The sequence below is a fragment of the Tachyglossus aculeatus genome, chromosome 20 (assembly GCF_015852505.1).
Source record: "Tachyglossus aculeatus isolate mTacAcu1 chromosome 20, mTacAcu1.pri, whole genome shotgun sequence".
Lineage (NCBI taxonomy): Eukaryota > Metazoa > Chordata > Mammalia > Monotremata > Tachyglossidae > Tachyglossus > Tachyglossus aculeatus.
In genome coordinates, this window is record NC_052085.1 from 243,778 (window position 1) to 266,525 (window position 22,748).

General features: G+C 45.3%; 1 protein-coding gene across 3 annotated transcripts in view; it reads left to right on the forward strand.

Annotated features, from left to right (window-relative positions):
• The window catches only part of ZMYM2 (zinc finger MYM-type containing 2), a 65,668-nt gene that overhangs the window by 12,307 nt on the left and 30,613 nt on the right, over nucleotides 1-22,748 (forward strand). For 2 of the 3 annotated variants that reach the window (XM_038761493.1, XM_038761495.1), the window contains 7 exons: nucleotides 3,455-3,620; nucleotides 7,306-7,518; nucleotides 13,984-14,055; nucleotides 18,387-18,537; nucleotides 19,079-19,194; nucleotides 20,094-20,210; nucleotides 20,956-21,106. In XM_038761493.1, coding sequence (XP_038617421.1) covers nucleotides 3,455-3,620; nucleotides 7,306-7,518; nucleotides 13,984-14,055; nucleotides 18,387-18,537; nucleotides 19,079-19,194; nucleotides 20,094-20,210; nucleotides 20,956-21,106 — 986 coding nt within the window. The remainder of the gene's footprint in view (nucleotides 1-3,454; nucleotides 3,621-7,305; nucleotides 7,519-13,983; nucleotides 14,056-18,386; nucleotides 18,538-19,078; nucleotides 19,195-20,093; nucleotides 20,211-20,955; nucleotides 21,107-22,748) is intronic. The other variant, XM_038761494.1, reaches the window with a different exon arrangement.

Sequence of the window (22,748 nt, forward strand, 5' to 3'; positions counted from 1 at the left end):
CGTTGGCAATGTCACAACCCATTAGGCACCCCAACACCCCTCCCTTGCCCCCCAAAATGTTCACTAAGTCATTTATGAAACTCTGGAATCAATCCCTCCCCCCCACACCAGCCCAACCCTAATAACCCTCCCCCAACTTCATCATCATCATCAATATAATAGGCATCAGCAATCCCCGCAATCTGTCCCACACCCACCCTACAAAAATGGGGGGTGGGGGGTAGCTGGACCAGCCAGAGGCCCCCCACCACCTTACCTGAGCCCACAGTGGGCCATGCTCTGTCTCCTCTCCTTTTGCAAACCAGGGCAGCACTGCCTCAGAGCCTGATTTAGGGCAGGGAAAGGCCCAGCAGCCTCCAGGACCGTAAAGGGGCAGTACCTCCTTACCTCATTTAGAGGCACCTGGGGAAGAAATGGGTTGATTAGGGCTGGGGACCGGGCTGCCCTACAACATTGAAAACACCTGAGCCCAGATCTGTTCTTTAACGCAAGGCCAGCAGAGCTCTGTGTGGAGGTGGGGTTGATCAATCAGTCAAGTATATTTACGAATTGCTTACTGTGTGCAAAACACTAAGTAAATGGGAAAATATAATATAATATATAATAAATATAACAGAGTTGGTAGACACATTCCCCGCCCTTAACAAGCTTAGATTTCTAGAGGAGGAGTTGGACATTATCAATCAATCAGTGATATTTATTTAGCACTTAATGGGTGCAGAACATTCATTCATTGTCAGTCATATTTATTAAGCATTTACTGTATGCAAAGCACTGTACTATGCACTTGGGAGAGTACAGTCTAACAACAAACAGACACATTCCTGCCCACGAGCTCACAGTCTAGAGAGGGAGACAGAAAGTAGTATAGAAAGATAAATAAATAAATAAATAAAAGAAATTGCAAAGCACTGCACTGTCCAGTACAACAGACTTGGTTGACACGTTCTCTGTCCAAAATAAGCTTACAAGGTAGTAATAATAATAATTGTGGTATTTATTAAGCGCTTGCTGTCTGCCAGGCACTGTACTTAGCAATAGGGTGGTTACAAGCAAATCAGGTTCATTCATTCATTGTTGTATTTATTGAGGGCTTATTGTGTGCAGAGCGCTGTACTAAGCGCTTGGGAAGTACAAGTTGGCAACATATAGAGACGGTCCCTACCCAACAGCGGGCTCACAGTCTAGAAGGGGGAGACAGACAATGAAACAAAACATATTAACAAAATAAAATGAATAGAATAAATATGTACAAGTAAAATAAATAGAGTAATAAATATGTACAAAAATATATACATATATACAGGTGCTGTGGGGAGGGGATGGAGGGAAGGCGGGGGGATGGGGAGAGGGAGGAGGGGGAGGATGGAGGGAGCTCAGTCTGGGAAGGCCTCCTGGAGGAGGTGAGCTCTCAGTAGGGCTTTGAAGGAAGGAAGAGAGCTAGCTTGGCGGATGTGCGGCGGGAGGGCATTCCAGGCCAGGGGGATGACATGGGCCCGACGGTGGGACAGGCGAGAACGAGGCACAGTGAGGTTAGCGGCAGAGGAGCGGAGGGTGCGGGGTGGGCTGGAGAAGGAGAGAAGGGAGGTGAGGTAGGAGGGGGCGAGGTGATGGACAGCCTTGAAGGTTGGACATAGTCCCTGTCCCATGTGGGGCTCACAGTCTCAATCCCCATTTTACCAATGAGGTTAACTGAGGCACAGAGAAATAAAGTGACTTACCCAAGGTCACACAGCAGACAAGTGGCAGAGCTGGGATTAGAACATGACCTCCTGAGTCTCAGGCCCATGCTCTACCCACTAGGCTATGCTACGTCTAGAGGGGGAGACGGCCTTTACAATTATGGATTAATAGTATATAAGGATACGTATATAAAGACTAGGGCTGAGGGTGAGGTAAATAATAATAATAATAATGATAGCATATGTTAAGCGCTTGCTATGTGCAGAGCACTGTTCTAAGTGCTGGGGGGATACAAGGTAATCAGGTTGTCCCACATGGGGCTCACAGTCTCAGTCCCCATTATACAGATGAGATAACTGTGGCACAGAGAAGTTAAGTGACTTGCCCAAAGTCACACAGCAGATAAGTGGCAGAGCCGGGATTAGAACCCAAAACCTCTGACTCCCAAGTCCAGACAGAGTCTTTCCACTGAGCCATGCTGCCTCTCTTGAATAAAAAGGATGCTAATCCAAGTGCAAGGCTGAGGCACCCTTTCACTTGAAATTATTATTTTTTGGATTGGATGGGGCGGGGTTGGGGAGATTGGGCCTTAGGTTTTGCAGTCTTGGGGTCAGCTCCAACCAAGGCACTGGAGTGTGCACCTAAACTTTCTTCAGCCTGAGGGCCCAGTGGGTCTTGTTGGCTTTCACTTTACTTCTCTGTGCCTCAGTTACTTCATCTTTAAAATGGGGTTTGAGATTGTGAGCCCCACGTGGGACAGGGACTGTGTCCAACCTGATTACCGTGTATCGGTCTCAGTGCTTAGAACAGCACTTGGCACATAGTAAGTGCTTAACAAATGCTATTATTATTATTATTATTATTATTATTATTATTATTATTATTATTTCTTCACTCGTCCAGCAACTGTGGGGGTTGGGTCTGGATTGGGTTACCAGAACTGCCACCTGACCCACACAGAGGGTCTATGTGCAGTCGGGGTGAGAGTGATGGGATTCAAGCTGGGATCTTGTCCAAAGCCTTGTGCCTTTATAACTTCCCTCCCAACTGAGGAAATCATGGGAACCAGATAGGGTTGGTATGACTAATAATCATTCATTCATTCATTCATTCAGTTGTATTTATTGAGCACTTAACTGTGCAGAACACTGTACTAAGTGCTTGGGAACTACAAATCGGCAACATATGGAGAACGGTCCCTAATAATTGTGGTATTGGTTAATTGCTTACTATGAGCCAGTCACTGTACTAAGCCGTCTTCTAGACTATGAGCCCGTTGTTGGGTAGGGACTGTCATTATGTATTGCTGAATTGTACTTTATAAGTGCTCAATAAATATGATTGAATGAATGAATAAATGAAGGTGATTGAAATGGACACAGTCCCTGTCCCACATGGGGCTCACAGTCTTAATCCCCATTTTACAAGAGGTAACTGTGGCACAGAGAAATGACTTGCCCAAGGGGTCACACAGCAGACAAGTGGTGGAGCTGGCATTAGAATCAAGTCCTACTGATTCCCAGATTCATCCTCTTTCCATTAATCATAATAATAATGATGGCATTTATTAAGCACTTATTATGTGCAAAGCACTGTTCTAAGCACTGTTCTAAGTGGTCATTAGACCACGCTGCTTCTGTAACTACTGTAATATCGTGGTTTACTGCATTCCACAGAGGTTCGGGATCCTTGGTTTAAATTAAATGTGTGACCCGGGTATCAACTATTTCGATGCTTTAAAACTTTTATACTCTTAATTTTTATCTTTCAGAGACATAACAACAATGAAAGGTACCATTGTTGCACAAGTGGATTCAAGTGAATCTTTCCAGGAGTTCTGCAGCACAACATGTTTGTCACACTATGAAGATAAGCAGAATCCTTCCAAAGGAATCTTAAATAAATCGAGATGCACAATTTGTGGTAAACTAACTGAGGTCTGTTTCCCCTCCCTCTGCCCCCCCCATATCGAATAAATCTTAAATACTCTGTCCAGATTTAAAGCCTAGGGTAAGTAAAATTTTAGGCCAGGAGACTCTAGTAACGGATCCTGATTTCAAGTCCATTTATTCCCTAGATACCTTCTGTGGGTTGAATAGGCTTTGAAATTTTTGGGGGGGGTTAGGGAGGACAGACATGTCATGTTTTTCCTTATTTGCAAGGCTGCAGCAAATGGAGGCTGGAGCACTGAGGAAGGCAAAGGTCACCGATCATTGTCCCAGACACTGCCTTTTGTTCAGCAGCTTTTGTGATTAAAAGTAATGGGGCACCTCAACTTTTTTCAAATTCATCATGTGACTGGCAAGCTTTTTAGGAATTACTGGAATAATTCCTAGGACAAGACATTCCAGAAGACCTCTAGAAGTCAGCTCATCCGTCGCGTGCCCTTGTTGAAGCTGCAAACCAGGTCATTGCCTGTCATGTTCTTGACAGTCTCCAGGAAAAAGATCAGTGCACCTGATCTTGTGCCATTGCTGATTTCGCTCCCGTTTCCTTCGGAAGCGACTGTAGGAAGATGACAAGACAACAAGGAACATTTTTTTGTGTGCACACATTATGTCTGGGACTGTGGGTGCAGCTTCAGCCTCCTCAGTCGCACGTGGCCTACACTCATAGGTGAATTTCACCATCACCGCCAGTGGCCACATCATATAATACGAAGGGTACTCCTATAAGGAAGATGACGGTGATGATGATGGGATCTTGAAGAATGGATGAACCTCAATCCCGATTTGTAGAGCCTGAAAACTTGGACGGAGGAATTAATTATTGTGTCAATGGTGTGTGCGGCGCCACTTGCACTGCGGAGTGCACGTGGAGGTGTTTTATGTGTAGGATCCATTGGTGGCCAAGGTGAACGAGCGCAGCTGGTGCCTGGGCTGTGATGCAATGCCCTTGTGGACAGGCAAGCGGCCATCTTCTAGCCATACAAAGCCATCGAACAAGCGGTGATTTGTACCTTGGATGATCCTCGGCCATTTTTCTGGTCTCCTGCAGACCCTAGCAGTGGAGCCTAGATTGAGGGGTAGTCCGCAAGAATGGTAGGTGAGCCTAAATCTGGGCCCCGAGAGCTTGCGTGGAGGGACAGGTTTCGATGCAAGAGGTTTGCGCAATGCTGTCATCCCCAGTGGTCATGGTCCTGCCGGGGCACAGAGGGCAACAAACCAGTAGGACGGGGGATAACCAACTGCAACGTGACGCACACATAGAAAACCTACCTAGAGCCAGGGGGACCGCAACCCGTGGCCGGAGCTGGATCCTAGGGTTGGACCAGTTGGTCAGAATCGGCTGTCTTGCATTTTCATTTGTCCAGTTCTCCTGTTGTGCCCCAAGGAAGAAGGCAGGATCAGAAACGGGCCACTGAAGGGCCGCGCATCATGCAGTCTTCTCTGTAATGACCTCAAACAGGGCTGACTTCTTGGCGCTCCAGGGATGGGGTGGCATCCTTACCAGAGTAGTAGAAACTAAAACCACCTGAGAACAAGCCAGGGCTGAGACAGGATAGGCTGGGGCCGGTTGGGGAGGTGGTTTTCAGGGTGTACGGTGCAAGCCAGAGGTGGCTGATGGTGTCCAGAGTGCGAACTGGAGGAGGCATGGGAAATTTGGGTGACGGGACCAGCCAGAGAATGAGCTTAGCGGTACTAGGGAGGGCCCCAGCAGAGGCACTGGGAAAGGGCCTCTGGTGGGGGGCTTAGAGAGACTGGTTTGGGGAGATTAGGAGAGCAAGAAATCAAGTCACTGTGGCGTGAAGCCCTGTTTTTATGCAGGCAGTGATGAGCAGGTCAGGCAAAATGAGAGACTCTCCTGCTGAGTAATAGTAATAGTTATGGCATTTGTTAAGCACTTATTGTGTGCCAAGCTCTGAGCAGGTACAAGATCATCAGGTCAGACCAGACCCTGTTTCACTTGGAGCCCAGTCTGAGGAAAAAGTGAACAGGTATTGAATCCCCCATTTTACAAATGAGTAAACCGAGGCACAGGGAAATGAAGTGACTTGCCCAGGCTACATAGCAGGATTAGAACTGGAGTTAGAACCCAGGTCCTCTGACTCTCAGGCCTGTGTTCTTTCCACTTGGCCAGGCTTCTCTCCCAAATGTGACCTTCTTGGTGATAATCCGGGTTGCTTTTATCTCGAAGGAGGCCATAGAGTTCTGTGCCTGACTTCTTCCTCCTTGTTTTCAGGTTCCTGTAATGTGAGAAATAAAGTGTCAGATTTACTGCCCAAACTGTTGCTTTTCACGTATGGCGCAATCACAGGAATGTGTGTGGTAGACACTCCCCTTTGCACTGTACCTCTGTTGCCCCTCCACTAGACAGGCGTAGGGTGTGAGGCAATCAGAGGAATATGGTGCCCCTGTTGCCCTGCCCTAGTGGTCTTGGGAGGGGGTGAGATCATAATTTGCCTGCTGAAAGAGGGGGAAAATTTTTTTAAATCAAAATCATGCTCAACACCCAGGTATTTTTCCTACAAAGGTGTGTCTCAGAATTGTTGATTTGTTGGCACACCCAGCTATGAGACCAGTGGCAAGGGGGTTTACAGTGCCAGAAATGGAACTGACCTTTAATGAGAAGTTCTTTGGTGGCAGCAGGGTGCTGGCATGCCTTTAAAAACCAAACAGACCCAAGCAAAGTGACAGTCTTCCATTTTTCTCTTCCTAGTTCAGGTGATGGCACCCTTCCTACTGTCTTTCTCGATCATTGCTGAGCTGACTGACTTATTTACACAAAATTCTCTGATCATATTCCTCGCTCTCATCCCGATGGTCTTGTTGCTGTAGCAGCTTTGCCTAGTCTATAGATCACGAGCCTGGGAGCCATAAGGATCTGGGTTCTGATCCCGGCTCCCCTACTTGTCTGCTGGATGACCTTGGGCAAATCACTTCAGTGCCTCAGTTACCTAATCTGAAAAAATAGGGATTAGGACTGTGCACCCCTTGTGGAACAGGAACTGTGTCCATCCCAATTTGCTTGTATCCACCCCAGCTCTAAATACAGTGCGTGGCACATAGTAAGCGCTTAACAAATATCACAATTACTATTATTATTGTTGCCAATTCATTCATTCATTCAATCATATTTATGGAGCGCTTGCTGTGTGCAGAGCACTGTCCTAAGCACTTGGGAAGTACAAGTCGGCAACATATAGAGACGGTCTCTACCCAACAACGGGCTCACAGTCTAGAAGGGAGAGAAAGACAACAAGACACAACATGTTTGCCAATTCTATTCTTGCCCTTCATTGTTCTTCCATCATTTGTAAATCGTTTGTCTTGGTTGAGCGTAAGCCCTTTGAGAGCCGGAACTGCGTCTTCCTGCAATTGTGCCCTGCTTAATGCCTAGAACTCTGCTCCACCCAAAGGTTGTGCCCAGTAAATACCACCGGTTGATTGATCGAACTAAATTAGTTTGGAGGTCAGAGTGGGAGTTGGAGAGGCGCTTCTTCAGGAAGGCTGGCTGTACTTCCTCCAGGTTCCTCTTTGCCACGCTCACTAGCCCTTCCGCTGTGTACAGAGAGGGCTCTCCTTGTCGAACAACATGTTGGGTTAATTTGGTGGGCATTTAATGGAAATTTTTGACACTGCATCAGATCTGTTGATGGGTTCTTTTGATTTTTCCTTTTAGATTCGTCATGAAGTTAGCTTTAAAAATATGACTCATAAGCTGTGTAGTGACCACTGCTTCAACAGATACCGAATGGCAAACGGTTTAATAATGAATTGCTGCGAACAGTGCGGAGAGTACTTGCCCAGCAAAGGAGCTGGAAATAATGTCCTTATGGTCGACGGGCAGCAGAAAAGGTTCTGCTGCCAAAGTTGTGTCAGTGATTACAAACAGGTAATCCATGCTGGAGTCAAAACTCACCTTTCTCTGGGAAAATACTTACTTTTTCTGGATGGGGAATTGCTGTTGTCATTTTGTGTGTAATGAGAGCATGTCTGGCCGGGTCAGTGGCCTCTACACACTCATTGTTTTAGCAGAGGGGACTGCTGTAGAGGCAGCGGAGACCAGAGGTTGTGTCCCTCTTGAGTAATCTTGGCTGTGGTTATGGGGTATTTCGACGTCTCTCTTACTCCAAGGGGAAGTTTAAGAACTCGAAGAACTAAGAATCAAGTGATGGAAAAGTTGCTGAAGCCCCTTTCCTTTCTTCTGCAGTATCTCTAACTTTAAGCAATCCATCAGTTGTATCTATTGAGCACTTACTGTATGCAGTTTTGAGCACTTGGGAGAGTACAGTATAATGTTCCCTCTTCACAACAACCTCACGCCTGTTCTTCTGGTCACTGAGGCTTGGAATCTGTGTGCGGTTAGTAGGTAGCCAGACTTCTTCCTAGGTAGACTGTGAAGTGTTAATTTCCTCAGCCCGACCTCCTGTGGGAAAGGAGTGCTCCTTTTCTACTCCTGTGTCTCTGCCTTGTGTGGCAGGGCATGGGGACTTTGCAGGTGGATGTGTGGGGGGCAGGGGAATGGGGGTCAGGAAGGGAGGCCTCCTGATTAGCGAGGAGTGTTGACCCCATTTTGGGTCAGCAGTCTGGAGGAGGGAGGGAGGCGTCTCTGGGGACATTGATTCTGGGCAAGCGACAGGTGCTCTTGAGAAGGACCTGGCTTAGACTTCTTCTGAAACTGGGGACTTGAAGTAATTTTCAGGGTGTTACCCAAGGCGACTACCTGGAGGGTCCCTCTCTCCAAGTTCTGGTCACCATAGGTGGCCCTGGCAGGTTAGAATCGGCTGCTTCAGAGAGCGAGCTAGAAAAGTGTCTCCCTCTTGGGCGTGGAAGTAGTTTTTTATAAAGATTTAAATTTTGCATAAGACTGGTTTCAAGGGAAAAGTGGAATTTCAGTATTTTATTTCTCAAGAAATCCTAGAAGAGTAAAACGGGCCATTGTAAGAGAGACGGGGCACAAAACTTTATGCCCTGTTGTCGGAGTAGTTTGCTATCAGGAGGATGTCATGTGTGGCTTATAATTTGGTTTTAACATCGCCGGGAATGTATGCATAAAGGCTTCTGAGAATTCCAGGTTGGTGCCTTTTTTTTGCTAGAATGAACTGGCAGCAGAGTAGCCGCTTAACAAACAGCAGTGTAACTTGCTAGTACTCTAAAGGGAAGATGACCCAGGAATTGTGATGGTGATAGTGCTTTGAATTTCATTGGCAGATTTATAAATTTGTGCTTTGCCTTTGTGTTCTCTTCCATTTTTAAGTACCACTCACTACATAGGAGCAGTTTCTCCACTGTCACGGTGGGTTAGGTGGCCATAACAAAAGTTGTCAGTTGCATATTGTACAATTTGATTAATCCATGGTGTAGTTTCTGAGGCTTGGTTCCCTTACAATTTGCCCTCGAACATTTTTTAAATTAATCAATTAATGGTATGTATTGAGCGCTTACTGTGTGCAGAGCACAGTACCAAGTACTTGGGAGAGTACATTCAACAGGGTTGGTTGACATGCTCTTGCCCACAAGGAGCTTCCAGTCTAGAGGGCTGCTCCTTTGTTGTTAAAGCAGTGTGACTTAGTGGATAGAGCACGGGCTTGGGAGTCAGAGGTCATGGGTTCTAATCCCTGCTCCGCCACTTATCAGCTGTGTGACTTCGGGCAAGTCACTTAACTTCTCTCTGCCTCAGTTACCTCATCTGTAAAATGGGGATTAAAACTGGATCCCCATGTGGGAAAGCCTGATCACCTTGTATCTACTTCAGCACTTAGAACAGTGCTTGGCACATAGTAAGTCCTTATCAAATACCATGATAATTATTATTAATGTTTTGCTGCCTTTTGTCACACCTGTAGTTCTTTGAGAAATTTGGGATGTTATGAATTATTGAATGTTACTGATAAATCACCTTGAGCCTGGAACCCTCTGAGTCGTTGGAGCTGTCCATCTCCCAATTTTACCGACTTCAGAAGTATTTACAGTGGCTTTGATTGGGACTGGTCGAAATTGGACTGTGACCCAGGCCCACTCCCTTGAAGACAGTAATATAACCCGGAGCGGGATGCTGGGGAGGGTCTGCTAAAACACCCTCTTCAACTCTTGATTTGTTCCCTTATGCCTTGTCCTGTTCCCAGTCCCTTGTGAACTTTCCCCTCCCCGGGCTCCTGGAGCCTCTGTATCTCTGATTTGGTCTCCTCACTGGGCTTTCCCACTGCTGCAACTTGTTATGTTGCCAACTTGTACTTCCCAAGCGCTTAGTACAGTGCTCTGCACACAGTAAGCACTCAATAAATACGATTGATTGATTGATTGATTGCTGCAGGCCAGGGACCGTAGTGTCAACACCCAGCGGACACGGACCCACTCTGGTGCTTGTCCCTGGGCCCTGACTGCTGCTCGCTATTGCAGGTTCAAATACTTTGTTTATGATCGGGGAGCTTGGGAGGAGATTGGAAATTGGGTCTTTCGTTACATCAAAATTTGATTCTCGCTGTTGTGTTAAATTTCATCTTTCTAAGATGCCTTGATTGTAGCCTCAAGTAAATGCTTCGGCACTGTTTTTCCATCATTGAGCTTCAATTCACAGTTCTTGCTTGAAATTAAGATTTCAAAGAATCATGATCATGCCGATTTTAAGGTCTGGTTAACGTCATGGTGTTCCTGAATGGTGGATTGAATTACTTTTTACCACCACGGCTTTTGTCATTCTTAAGTGATTTGTTTTTATCGATATAGGCCCTTACCTACAAAACCCATTTATTATTATCAGCCCCACTTTCTGCCAGATTAACCTGTAAAGTGTGGCAGTGGCTGGACAAATTCTTTGGAAGCCTCAGATCTGCCCTGTCAATGATGAGCTCAGATTCAATTTGATCAGCAAAGCCTCAGCCCCATCCTGAGACAGATACACACAAACCATCACCACCACCCTCCCCACCCCCTCCAGTACTATAGAAATAACCAGAATATGTTGACTATTAGTAATGAGTTAGCGCGTGACAGAACAGGAGAGTACTTCAAATGAAGGGGATTCTGTAGACTACCTAGAAGTTAAATAGATGAAATTCCATCATTTTAAACTAAAAGTGAAGTTAATTATTTTTTTTTCATATTTAGAACTCAGAAAAGTGTTTGTTTTTCCATTTGTCATCATTGCATTGGATCAAAATTAGTTTTACTCTTGGATAAATATCAACCCCGCCAGTGCTTTCTAAAGTAGCGGCCCAGTCTGCCTAGAATCCAGTTAGAGGGAAGAGGCCCTAAATGTAATATTTTTAGAACACTTCGTAAAAAATTCATTTGGTTGGTAAGTCTCAGAATTATGAGGAGCAGAGACAGGGAACAGGGAGCCAAGTCCAATATACCAATGCAGTGATACTGTTCTTCTGGAGAAGGAGCAATGTGAGGTACAAGAAGAGAATTCACTATTAGATTCTTGAACCACCTAGTGCAGCCATATTCATGGATTGAAAAAACGTCTGGAGATCAAAAACATTTTTTGGTCCGGCAAAATTCTATGATACTTTTTAGCACAGTGGCTTGCTCAAAAATGCTTAGTAGCTGGGAGGACATGCCATCTTGCTTGAAGTTGAGTAAGGCTCCCTATTTGGGTCAGTGTTGCTTTTGAGGCGGCCAGTAGGCTAATCGTGGGGCCTCATGTCAGGTTATTCCCCAGAGCTCAAAGCTGAGAAAGCCCCAAGCACTGCCTATCAGAGAGTCCGCCCAGTTGGCCCTTGGGCCCTGGCTTGCAACCTCACAGTCTCCCCTTAATTTCCCCCTTCACCTTCTGATCTCTTCCACCTGAAGAAGCAGCTACACCATGTTTCCCTTGGGAGAGGGGAGAGGAAGGGTGGGGAAATCTGTTTCTTCTTTAGGCACATTTCTAAGCTGCAAGGAAGGTCCAGGAGGGTTGCCCCAGTCTGGCAACCCCAGGCAGCTCGTGGACATCTCCTGGGCATCCTTGAAGGGGGAATTTCCTTCCCTTTCTCTTGCTGCTGCCTGTTATGGAGGGCAGAGGGCCCTGGCTTCCTCCTTTGGGAAGTAAAAGCCACCCTGCTCCCCCCCACCTGCCCCCTCACTCCACCTTGACCCTCTGCCCCAGAGTTACTTCTCCAGGAGCCACGCTGCGTTTGCCTTCTCCACCCTGTTGCCTCAACTCAATTCTGGCTACAGAAGCTGGCTGTTTCCGCAGTAATGCTCCCTTCGGGCAGCTCAGTTGCCAGTGGCACCTGCATCTCAATGAGTGTTGGTGTGCCGCCGGTTGGGAAGTGTCCTTTTTTGACCCTTCCCCTCCTCCTAGAGTTTCCAGACAGGGTTAAGTCGTGGGTTGCCATGCCATAACGGATAATTTATCGGACTCAGGATCGTTCCTGCTTCCAAGGAGTCAGAAACACATACAACCCATTGGCTCACACCTCCACCGTGTCGTCCAACTCGAGAGATAACTGTCCCTGAATATACATGGGTCTCTGTATATTTCTGTAATGAGGTGGCCCTCTTCTGCCACTGAGAGGAAAGAGTAGAGGACTGCCCTGTTTAGAGATGCCTTTGGAGGAAGGCAGGGCTTCAAGTACCTCCTTGTCCCAGGAAGTTTTTGAAGCTCTAAGCTCTCCAGGCACTCAGAGAAAGACACTTATGTGAAGAGCTGACGTGGCTACATACCTTCAGGGAGCCCAGGTTTTAAGGAAGTCATCCCACTTGGTTGGGTTTTCCCTGCCCAGACCTCCTTTGGGAATTAGGGAAGGACACATCAGTGACAATGATGAGACTGACATGTGGAAATGTCAAAAGTACAAAGCCCAAAATCAACCAAATCAGCCATGGTGAGAAATTTACACATGATGGGTTCTATGATGGACCCCCTGCCCTGGTCCTTTCACACCTCATTACAGCAGTGGGAATCTCAGACCAGTCCCTCCTACTTTCTTAGGCTAATGCCATTTTCTCTCTCTCAGCTTCTTCCAGAGGAGAGGCAGGAAAAGGTTAAGGAGGAATTGGGTTGGATGTGAAAGGGAGGCAGGAGAGACAGATCAGGCATTTTCTGTATGTTTGATAGCCAGGTGTGGCGCATAGTAGCAGTGCATGGGGCCCAGATCAAGAGCTTGCACTTTGGTTGCCTAGCGTCAACCAAAAGAGGGAAAGCGGCTGGACAGCCTGACCTCCTCCTCCCTCTACCCTCTACTTTCTTTTCCTCCTGACCCCTCTTCAACAACAACTAAGCTCTCTCTCCTCCTGTTGCCTGGACATGGGGCCTTTAAGGTGTGGAGGTAAATCTCGCTATACGGTATATGGACAGTGACTCCTTTATGACCCCTCTTAGGGCAAGCACTGCTCGCCCTCAGTACTTTCAGAAGCTCTAACTCATACATGGTGAAGCTCACCATCCCGTTTTTTCTCCTCCCCTAACCTCTGCCTTTTCTGAGCCTTTTATCGGTTTATCTCTACCCTCCCTTGCTCATTTGCTTTCTCCCCTCCTTTTCCCTCCTCTCTCCTTCCTTATTGATAACCTGATCAAGTTAAAGTCTTTTTTCTTTTTTCTTTTTTTGTCCCTGGCTAACAGCCAGATTTGATTTTTGACTTTCCACTAGAGGTCAGTTTTCATTCTGCTTGATTTGGCATTTTCAACCTGCTTCACTTTTCACGACTGAAGGTTGGGCTGGGCAGTAGTGGTTTCAGCAATGGCTCAGTGGAAGGAGCACAGGCTTGGGAGTCAGAGGTCATGGGTTCTAATCCTGGCTCCACCACTTGTCAGCTGTGTGACTTTGGGCAAGTCACTTCTCTGTTCCTCAGTTACCTCATCTGTAAAATGGGGATTAAGACTGTGAGCCCCTTGTGGGACAACCTGATTACCTTGTTCCCCCCACCCCAGTGCTTAGAACAGTGCTTGGCACATAGTAAGCGCTTATCATTATTATTATTATTCACCTGAGGATACTGGTGTGCCTAAAGCCATTCCTCTGCCAGGTTACAGGCTGGGGAGCAAGGCTGGGTGGACCTCCTTTCTGCACCCTTTCTGTCAGATTGTCAGAAATGTCCTGGCATATTTTAGGAGTTGAGTTTAACTTGAACCCTGCTCACTCCCATCTCCCTCTCCTTCACCTTCCATTCCCTTGTTTTTATTCTAGAAACCCCTTCTCTTCTTGGCCTTGATTATTTCTCTGTCCCAGGTTGCTCCATAGGCACCCTGTGGTGAGGTAGTGTTGTTTTCTTTTTTAATCTATTCTATTTTCTGGGTTGACAGATGCCATCAAGGAACAATTTCAGTTGAAACATCCTAATGAAATAATTTGGTTTCTTTCCAATCCATTGTCTAGTGCCATGGCAGGCTTGAACTCTGTCTGAGTCTAATTTCTTAATCTTTTTCCAGGTAGGTAGCCATCCTACCTTCCTGAAGGAGGTCAGAGATCACATGCAAGACTCCTTCCTAATGCAGTCAGAGGTAAGAGAAGGGGATGTGCTTCAGCAATCAGAGTAGCAATTGTGGAGCCAGGCCACAGGGTTTATGTCTGACTTGACCACTGTCTAATTGGTTGCATTAAGTGCTTGCTACAGTGTTCTGCGTAAAGCAAGCGCTCAGTGAATGCCATTGTTTGATTGGAGCAAAACCCTCTAAATCTGCTGGATTTACTCACATAATTACCCCAGTTTTTGGCCTCACTTTTGCAACTCAAAAACAGGAGAGAGGGACTATTACAATCATACCAGGAATTGAGTATAGAAGAAGGGGAGCAGGAGATAAGAAAGGGGCTGGTAGGTGGGGAGAGCTAAAAGCACTCCATAGCACTCTCCCAAGTGCTCCATACAATAGACACTCAGTGAATTGTGTAATCCCCACCCCAGAGACCTCCTTTGCCCTTGTCAAAGAAATTCCTCACCCCCCAACTGTGAATCTGTAGTCTGCTTCTTTTTCACATTCTGACCATTCTGCTCGCCGTGTGCCATGGCATGATCCTGTAACTGCGGCTTTAGCACGTTCTGACTCTTCTCCTTCTACCCTGGCATGTGCCGCCATTCTTGATAAGTGCAAAAATAATCTCTCACTTCCTCCTAAAAGATCGGGGTGCGGGGGGAATCACGGAGTGGAGGCAATTATGCAAGTACATTTGGTACTCCCATCTTTCCTCCTTTTCTTTGTGAAATGGGGCTTAATTGGGTTACTTTCTGCATCCTGAGGATGTTTGTGAACTGCTGTAGATTACTATGGGAAAGCTAGTCATTATGCTTTTTTGCAAAGCCTGCTGCCTTGCGTGTGCACCGAGTGTTCAGAGACATAAACTCTTTCAATGCCTTGCCATTTATTGCCACTAATTCCTGTTGTCTTTCAGGTGATCAGGAGTGAAACTTGAAATATTCATAGAATTTAGCCATATTTTCTAGACTAAGACAAGGGATAGAAAGTCAAAGGTACCACACCCTTGACTTTGAGTCATTATGGGCGGTGAACTTGTCTGCTAAGTCTAATTCTGTTGTAATGTTCTCTCCCAGTTGCTTAGTGCAGTGCTGTGCACATAGTAAGCATCCAAATACCATTGATTGGTTGACCTTTAGATTCTGGCACCGGGGAGTGGATCGTATTCATTCATTCTTATTCATTCTTAATCTCATTCCTCCAGGACAGGATTGTGTGGGTTACCTCTGTTGCACTCTTTCAAGAGCTTTGACTGCAGTAGATAATCAACCCTTAATCAGTGTTCTTCATTTGATTAGTTGAATACAAAAGGATTTCTCTGCAGTACTCCCCTTTAGTACCCACAGCCCTGTTGGCCAGAGAGAATGAATGGGTGCTGTTGGGCCCAGTTCCTTTTGGTGGTGTTGGCTGGGCCCAAGCCAACCCAGATAGCCATGGCAACTCATAGCTTCTTGTTTGGGGCTTGGCCGTGGTACCGGTTGACCTGGAAGTGAGTTGAACGTCACAACAACAATAATAATCATAATAGTAATAATAGTAATATTGGCATCTGTTAAAGTGCTTCCGTGAGCTAAGCACTGCACCAAGTTCTGGGACAGATATGATACAGTCAGGTCAGACACTGTCCCTGTCTCACAGTCTAAAGAAAACGGGAACTAAAAACAGGAATTGAACCCCCATTTTATAGATCAGGGAACTGAGGCCCCAGGAAGTCAAATGACTTGCCTAAGGTTGCACAGCAGGCAAGTGGTGAAGCTGGAATTTGAACCTAGGTCATCTGACTCTCAGTCCTTAGCTCTCTCCACGGGGCCACCCCAGACGTCCAGGGGGTTCTGGATTAAGTGCCAGTTGCCTTGTGGACTACTCTGTGCCAGTTAGTTCCGAATTAGGCCAGCCCAGAAAGGTGCTGGTCTCGGCATGGGTTGGTTCCGGACCAGACACTGGATTTCTGGTCCACAAGAGGCTTTTAACTCAGTGGCTTTGTGTGGCCTCTTCCTCCCTCTCCACATGCCCCCCGCCCCCCTGAGTGTCTAGCACGCAGCCAAATCGGAAAGACTGCTATTACAGTTCGTGCCGAACACTCATTGTACAAGGAAATTTTCTCTTTTAAGAATTTCTGAGGTCTCAGTTTTCACAAACTGCTTATCAGTAAATTGATTGAATATGTAAGGGTATTGGTTGTTTTCCAGGTAAATTAGGAAGTGAGTTATCACTCTTTTTTAAGCTTTCAAGTTTCTTAGATATATTCACTTTGGCTCCACTGACATTATGTTTTTAATCAGGTGACTTGCGGATTCACAAGTGGGTTAGCGGTATAGTCACTGCTGATTTGATGTCTAGTTTTCACCTTCTATCCTTAATTTGCATTTGTGGGGTATTCAGCATTCATTTTGTGAGTGGTGAATCCCAAGAATGTTTAATGAGCACAAAGAAAATTGGCCATCCATCTGTATGGAACACACTGAAATGAGACCCAGCCCACTGTGAGTCATTTCTGCATAAATGATCACTGGTAGTGGATTAAGGGTTATCATTGATCCACTAATCGGAAAGCAGCATGCCTTAGTGGAAAGAACACGGGCTTGGGAGTCAGAGATCGTGGGTTCGAATCCCGACTCTGCCCCTTGTCAGATGAGTGGCTTTGGGCAAGTCACTTAACTTCTCGGTGCCTCAGTTACCTCATCTGTGAAATGGGGATTAAGACTGTGAGCCCTGCATGGGACAACGTAATTACCTTGTATCTACCCCAGTGCTTAGAACAGTGCTTGGCACATGGTACGTGCTTAAAAAGTACCATCATTATTATTATTTGATGTGAAAATCAGTGTAGCAGCAGCAGCAACAACAGTAATAGTGAAAAAAGCATCCAGAATGTTGCTGCCTCATGGCAGAGTCATTCCATCTCTGTTTTGGGGCAGAGTAAGGGTACTTTATGCCCAGAGGACCACAAAGACTCCCGAAGGGTGCAACTGAGGCATTAAGGCAAATGAAAAGTCACATGGGCATAGCTAACTCATGGAAGCAACAACCCCGTGCTTTTCCCATGCCAGCCTGGGCTCCTGTCACGGTCTTGTGATGGGTGGTCTTCCTCCCGAATGCTTAGAACCCAAATCTCTGACCTGGTGGAAAGGAAGGGAAGACCTACATCATTCATTTCTTCATTGTTGGGGGCAGGGTTTGTGGTTTGTGAATGTATGTATACATACCCATGCACGCTTACTATGTGTTAAGGGCTGGATAATCAGATCTGACACAGTCTCTGTTCCTAGCAGCCCTTATAAGCAGACAGAGGGAGAAAAGTTGTATCCCCATTTCATAGATAAGGGAATTAGGCCCAGAGTGATTGTTATTTTCCTAAAGTCACATACTTTTCCGGCCCTCCACCAAACAGTGACTTTGTAACTGCTTTTAATTTTAATTTATGTGGATTAAGTCTTTGAAAAATATACGGTGAAATTTAAAAGCAGCTAAAAGCTTCAGAAGCTTAGGCTGATGCTTAGCAATTGCAGTCTATAGGCAAAGGTCATTTCATAGTTTGAATGTTATTTTCAGCTACTGCATTTGATGAAATCTGTGGGGCATGGGTTGTGTCCAACCGGATTTGCTTGTATCTACCTGAGTGCGTAGTACAGTGCCTGGCATATAGTAAGCACTTAACAAATACTTTAAACAAAACACCGGGCCTCTCTCGATTTCTCATCTTTTTACTGGGCATTGAGCTTGGGAGGTGATAAAATAATTATGTTAGTTTTTCAGTTAGGCAATTAAGTTGTTTTTAATGGTTTTTTTAATGCCGCAGTACGTGGCAATGATAAGTTTTAGCTAGCATCAGATATCCAGAGTTCCTTTTGAATTATTTTTTGATTGCCCACGTAAATGCCGGTTGACTGGAGCACCCTTTCAGTATTGGAAATCACGTCGTAAATCCTTTTTGCATGTGGGGTTGAATACTGTATGATCCTTGGAAAAAGTCGCTAAAATGTGGCTGATGATAACTGGGTATAGGAGTAAAACTTTGATTAGTTTATTTGGGCTCTTATTATCCAGTTTCATTCTCCTCACCCTAATCCTTCCCTCTTCCCTTCCCCTCCCCACCCCTCCAACAAACTGACAGTATCAGTATTTGTTGGATTAAAATCAAAGGCGTAAAATATTTTAATAGAGTAGTGGAGGGAATCTCCCATCGTGAGTGGTGGATAAGCCTTGGCCCTGTTAGATAATACGCGTAGCTAATGCTGTAACAGTGTTTTAAAGAAGGCAAATAAAAAGCACCTCTACTAAATTTCTACTGTGGCTGTTGGTGTGGGTTATTTTTTTAATGACTTAACTAAGATATTATTTTGCTTTGTTTCATGTTTTAGAAATATGGCAAACTCACAACCTGTACTGGTTGTAGAACTCAGTGCCGGTTTTTTGATATGACCCAGTGCATAGGTCCTAATGGATACATGGAGCCATACTGTTCAACTGCTTGCATGAATACACACAAGACTAAATATGCAAAATCACAAAGTAAGTTCAAAACATTTTTATCACAATTGATAGAAGCAGATTCCTACTCAAATTATTGTGCACCTATGGCTAATACTTTCCCAATCTTTCTCTCCCCTCTTCCCTCACCCACATGTGCACACTCTGATGTTCTGGCTTTACTTTTTTTAGCTTTCCTTCAATAATTGATTCATGTAGGCTAGCAGAGTGAAAAGTGGGGCTGCTTGTCTTTAAAACTTTTCTTTTATTTGGTGGTGGTATTGGGTTTCCTGTGAATCTATCATTTCTATTATTTAAATTTATTTCTAAAATTCCTCCACTTTTTCTCAACTGTTTTTAGCTGAGGTGTTTTTAACCTAATAGGATATATGAGAACATGTGTGTCTCCTCTATGTGGAGTGTAGGTCACAGTGAATAAATAATCAACAGACCAGCAAGAAACTCCAAAGCATCGGGGGGTTTATGAAGAAATACACTTCCGTCCATCTCTGATGGCACCAGCTCCTTAAATTTGTGCTTCTCTGTGTTCTTATGTAAAATCCGATATGGACTCTTTCTACAGGTGTGGGAATCATTTGCCACTTTTGTAAGAGAAACTCTTTACCTCAGTATCAAGCCACAATGCCTGATGGAAAACTGTACAACTTTTGCAATTCCAGTTGCGTAGCTAAATTTCAGGTTTGCCATTTTCATTTTATCTTTTTTCCTGTGGGCAGTACCAGATCCGTATGTGCACTGTCTGTCCATCTCTGAGATAGGTATTTGGAGGAGATGTATGCACTGTCTCTACAGATGGACATTTTTTACATTGTTGCACCTAGACTTGATAGAGTGCTGTGATGGGCACTGGGGCAGGAGGTTGGATGTGGTCAAAAAAAGGGAGGGCTAAAGAAGCTTGAAATCATAACTGTCCAGAGTGGGAGCAGGTGTCCTACAGCCTAGTGGCTGAATGGAGCTCAGTTAACCATGCCAAATGACTTGCAAATAGATACAGTCCATAGGCACGCAGTTTGGCAGTGAGCTATGACCTTTTTTCCGAAATGAAGCCCCTCCAGTGTTCCAGCCGAATCGTTGTCATGGTCACACCATGCCCTGCTCTCCAGGAACATGCCCCTTGGCCAGCCTTGATTCTGGCCTCTCGATTGAACCAGAAATTGAGGGTGGGCATCTTGGTGAGGATTGGGCCACTAAGCGCCTCATCTCACTGCAGCTGGACCCTTGCATCACTTGCCGGACCCTCTGGGCTTGGACTTGGGAGTCCGGACAACCATAGACTGGCCGAGCCCCCATGCCGGGGCTGGGGTCCGTCTTGGAGCACAGACGCCCCCAAGCACAGCCATCCCCACTCCGCTGAGGGCAAGAAGGGGATTGATGGATGTCGGAAATACTTTGGACTCAACTAGCAAGACTTCTAGATTTTAGAATGCCTAAATTACTCCTTAGTTCTGGAATAATTGAGCTGAGCACTTGAATGTTTTAGATGATGTAGTTAGTTGACTTGTTAGACTCAGTAGAAGATCAAGCCATATGATATGCAAATTCAAATTAAAGTAACTTTCAATTTTGGTGTCTTCCAGGCTCTTAGTATGCAATCGTCTCCAAACGGTCAGTTTGTATCTCCAAGTGATATTCAGTTGAAATGCAGTTACTGCAAAAACTCATTTTGTTCGAAGCCAGAGATCCTGGAATGGGAGGCAAGTGATGGTTTGATTGCACTTCTGCTAGCGTTCAGGCGGGGGACGATAAACAGCCATGTGCAGTTGCTTGAATAACAGTGTCTGCAGCTCCTCAGGCTTTTTTAGGGTGAAAGTGCCTGCTCTTTCACAGAGACTGTGATAGTGTTCCACAAATTCCCATCTGGCTCTCTTCCTTTGGGATGTTTGTGTCAGTGTCACCTGACCCTGAAGACGTATGTGCAGTCAGTTTCTCAGTTTCCTCTAAAGCCTTCCGTATGGGTCCTGCAGCCTGATCCGGTGGCTCTGATGTCTTCTGTGCAAACAGTCCAGGAGTGGGAATCACACTGGCCTCTTCCTCAGAAGGCCAAACTTAAGAACTCCCCGAGTTGTGGGCTGCTTCCCTTCCTGGGGGGCCCCAGATATACATACCTCAATTGCCAAAGCCCCCCAAATTCCTTGTCCATTCCCTGTGACATAACAAAACCTCTCATAATAATAGCTTTATTGCCCCCTGCAAGCCACACACATACTTCCAATTCACCTCCAGTGGGTTGGGGAAGCTAGCTGTCTTGATCAGCAGATGTTACATCATACAGTTCTTCTTGGATGCATTCCTGAGTGCCTTAAATTTGACATAGTGACTGTTGTTTGCTACTGTTACTGCTTTTGATAAATCCCTGGGTTCAGTTTGATCTTAAAATGGCCAGTACCTATTTTCGACTTCCCTCAGGTAACCATTTGTCATGTTTTCTTGTGAATTTAGAACAAAGTGCATCAGTTCTGCAGTAAAACATGTTCAGATGACTATAAGAAGTTGCACTGCATAGTTACATATTGTGAATACTGTCAAGAGGAGAAGACCCTACACGAAACAGTTAATTTCTCTGGTGTTAAAAGACCATTCTGTAGTGAAGGTATGTATTTAAACAGAATTTAATAAAAGCATTTATTGAATAATTTTTTTTTTTACATTTTAAATTGGGGACATCAGAATTAGTAGTAGTGCTTATTAAGCGCCTACTGTGTGCAAAGACCTGGGAAGAAAGTTACCCAGATGAACGAGATGCAACGGCCCCTGGTCCCCAAGGGACTCTCAGTCTAAAGTGAAGGGGAGAGAGGGGGCTGCTGACAGACATATAAGTGGAGAGGAAAACAAAAATGAGAAATGACAGGTTCAGTGATAAACATGATACCAGGTCTCTCCCTTTAGAAAAGCTCTCATAAGTCTGGTGGCCCACTGCCTTGGTCTCTGAGCTTGAGAAGAGTTTCTCAACCTCTTCGGACCTCAGGTTTACTAGCTGGATAATGATGCTTTTTCTTCCAAATCTTCTGTTTGGGTACTAAAATAATAATAGTGGGTAAGAGCTTATTATATCAAAGTACAGTGCTAGGTCCTGGGGTAGATGGAAGATAGTCAGAAGGATCATAGTCTCTGTTCCATATGGAGCTCACAGTCTGAGGGAGTTTCTTCATAAGAAACAAATGAAGTCACTTCTTAAGAAAACACCCTGAAAGTCAAAGGACTGTGTAAACACAGTCTATGATGCTTATTTTAAATAACAGTAATCACCAGGATATCTCATAAATGATCCAGAGCAGAATGCTGTGAGCTGGGGCCTTCAGTTCACTAGTTCAGTTCAGTGTTTCAAACCTGATTCAGGTTCCTTGGCTAGTTGTCAATCAGTCAATGGTTTTTATTGAGCACCTGCTGTGTGCAGAGCACTGTACTAAGCACTTGGGAGAGAACAATATAACAGAGTTGATAAGACATGTTCCCTGCCCACATGTATCCACAAAGTTCAGTACAATATATGATCTACTTTAAGGGGAATTCATTTTTGTATGGTTGGGGTTGTTTGTTGGCTGTCTTGACCATAAATTCATAGGAGAATAGATCCTGAATTTTAAGGGAGGGTGAGAAATAGAGAGATGCCACTGAACAGGTAGGTACTCTTTACTTCCAAGTTCAGAAAATGTGAAAGTAAGCTCTAGATAAATGTAAGATGATTATGGAATTTTGGTTTTGCTAATACTAGTAAGTTAAGGGTGTAAGGAAACCTGAGAATGTTTTTCAAGATGATATTGTGTCCAGGTACTTCCCATAGTCCTCTGTGGTCTTAGCTGACCAATTCGTATTTTAAACCCAGCCAAGGAAAATCTGACGGGGTTTAATTTTTTTTTGTAGAATCATTGGTTGAAAATACATCTTCATTTTCCTCTGCATTGGGATAGGAGTTTGGCCATTAGTTTATGGCTGCCTATTTTAGCCATTTACGGCTTTCTATTGAGGGCGGGTTTGGGAAAGCAGGACGGTGGTTGTCCCTGACACTATTCTCTGGGATGTGTACTTACTCCAGCTGTCGGCACTTACTCCGTGTTGGCGCGCAGTCAGAGCCGGGTGCAGGACTGGGCTCAGGGGTGGCTTCTTGTCTTTCTGCTCATTGGTTCTCTACTCTAGGCCCCTGGGCTCCCACAGAACCCCTACTGCCCAAGAGAGACCGGGCAAATGGAGAAAGTGGCAGGGTGCATGAGGTAAGGTGGTGGCGCGGAAGTGGC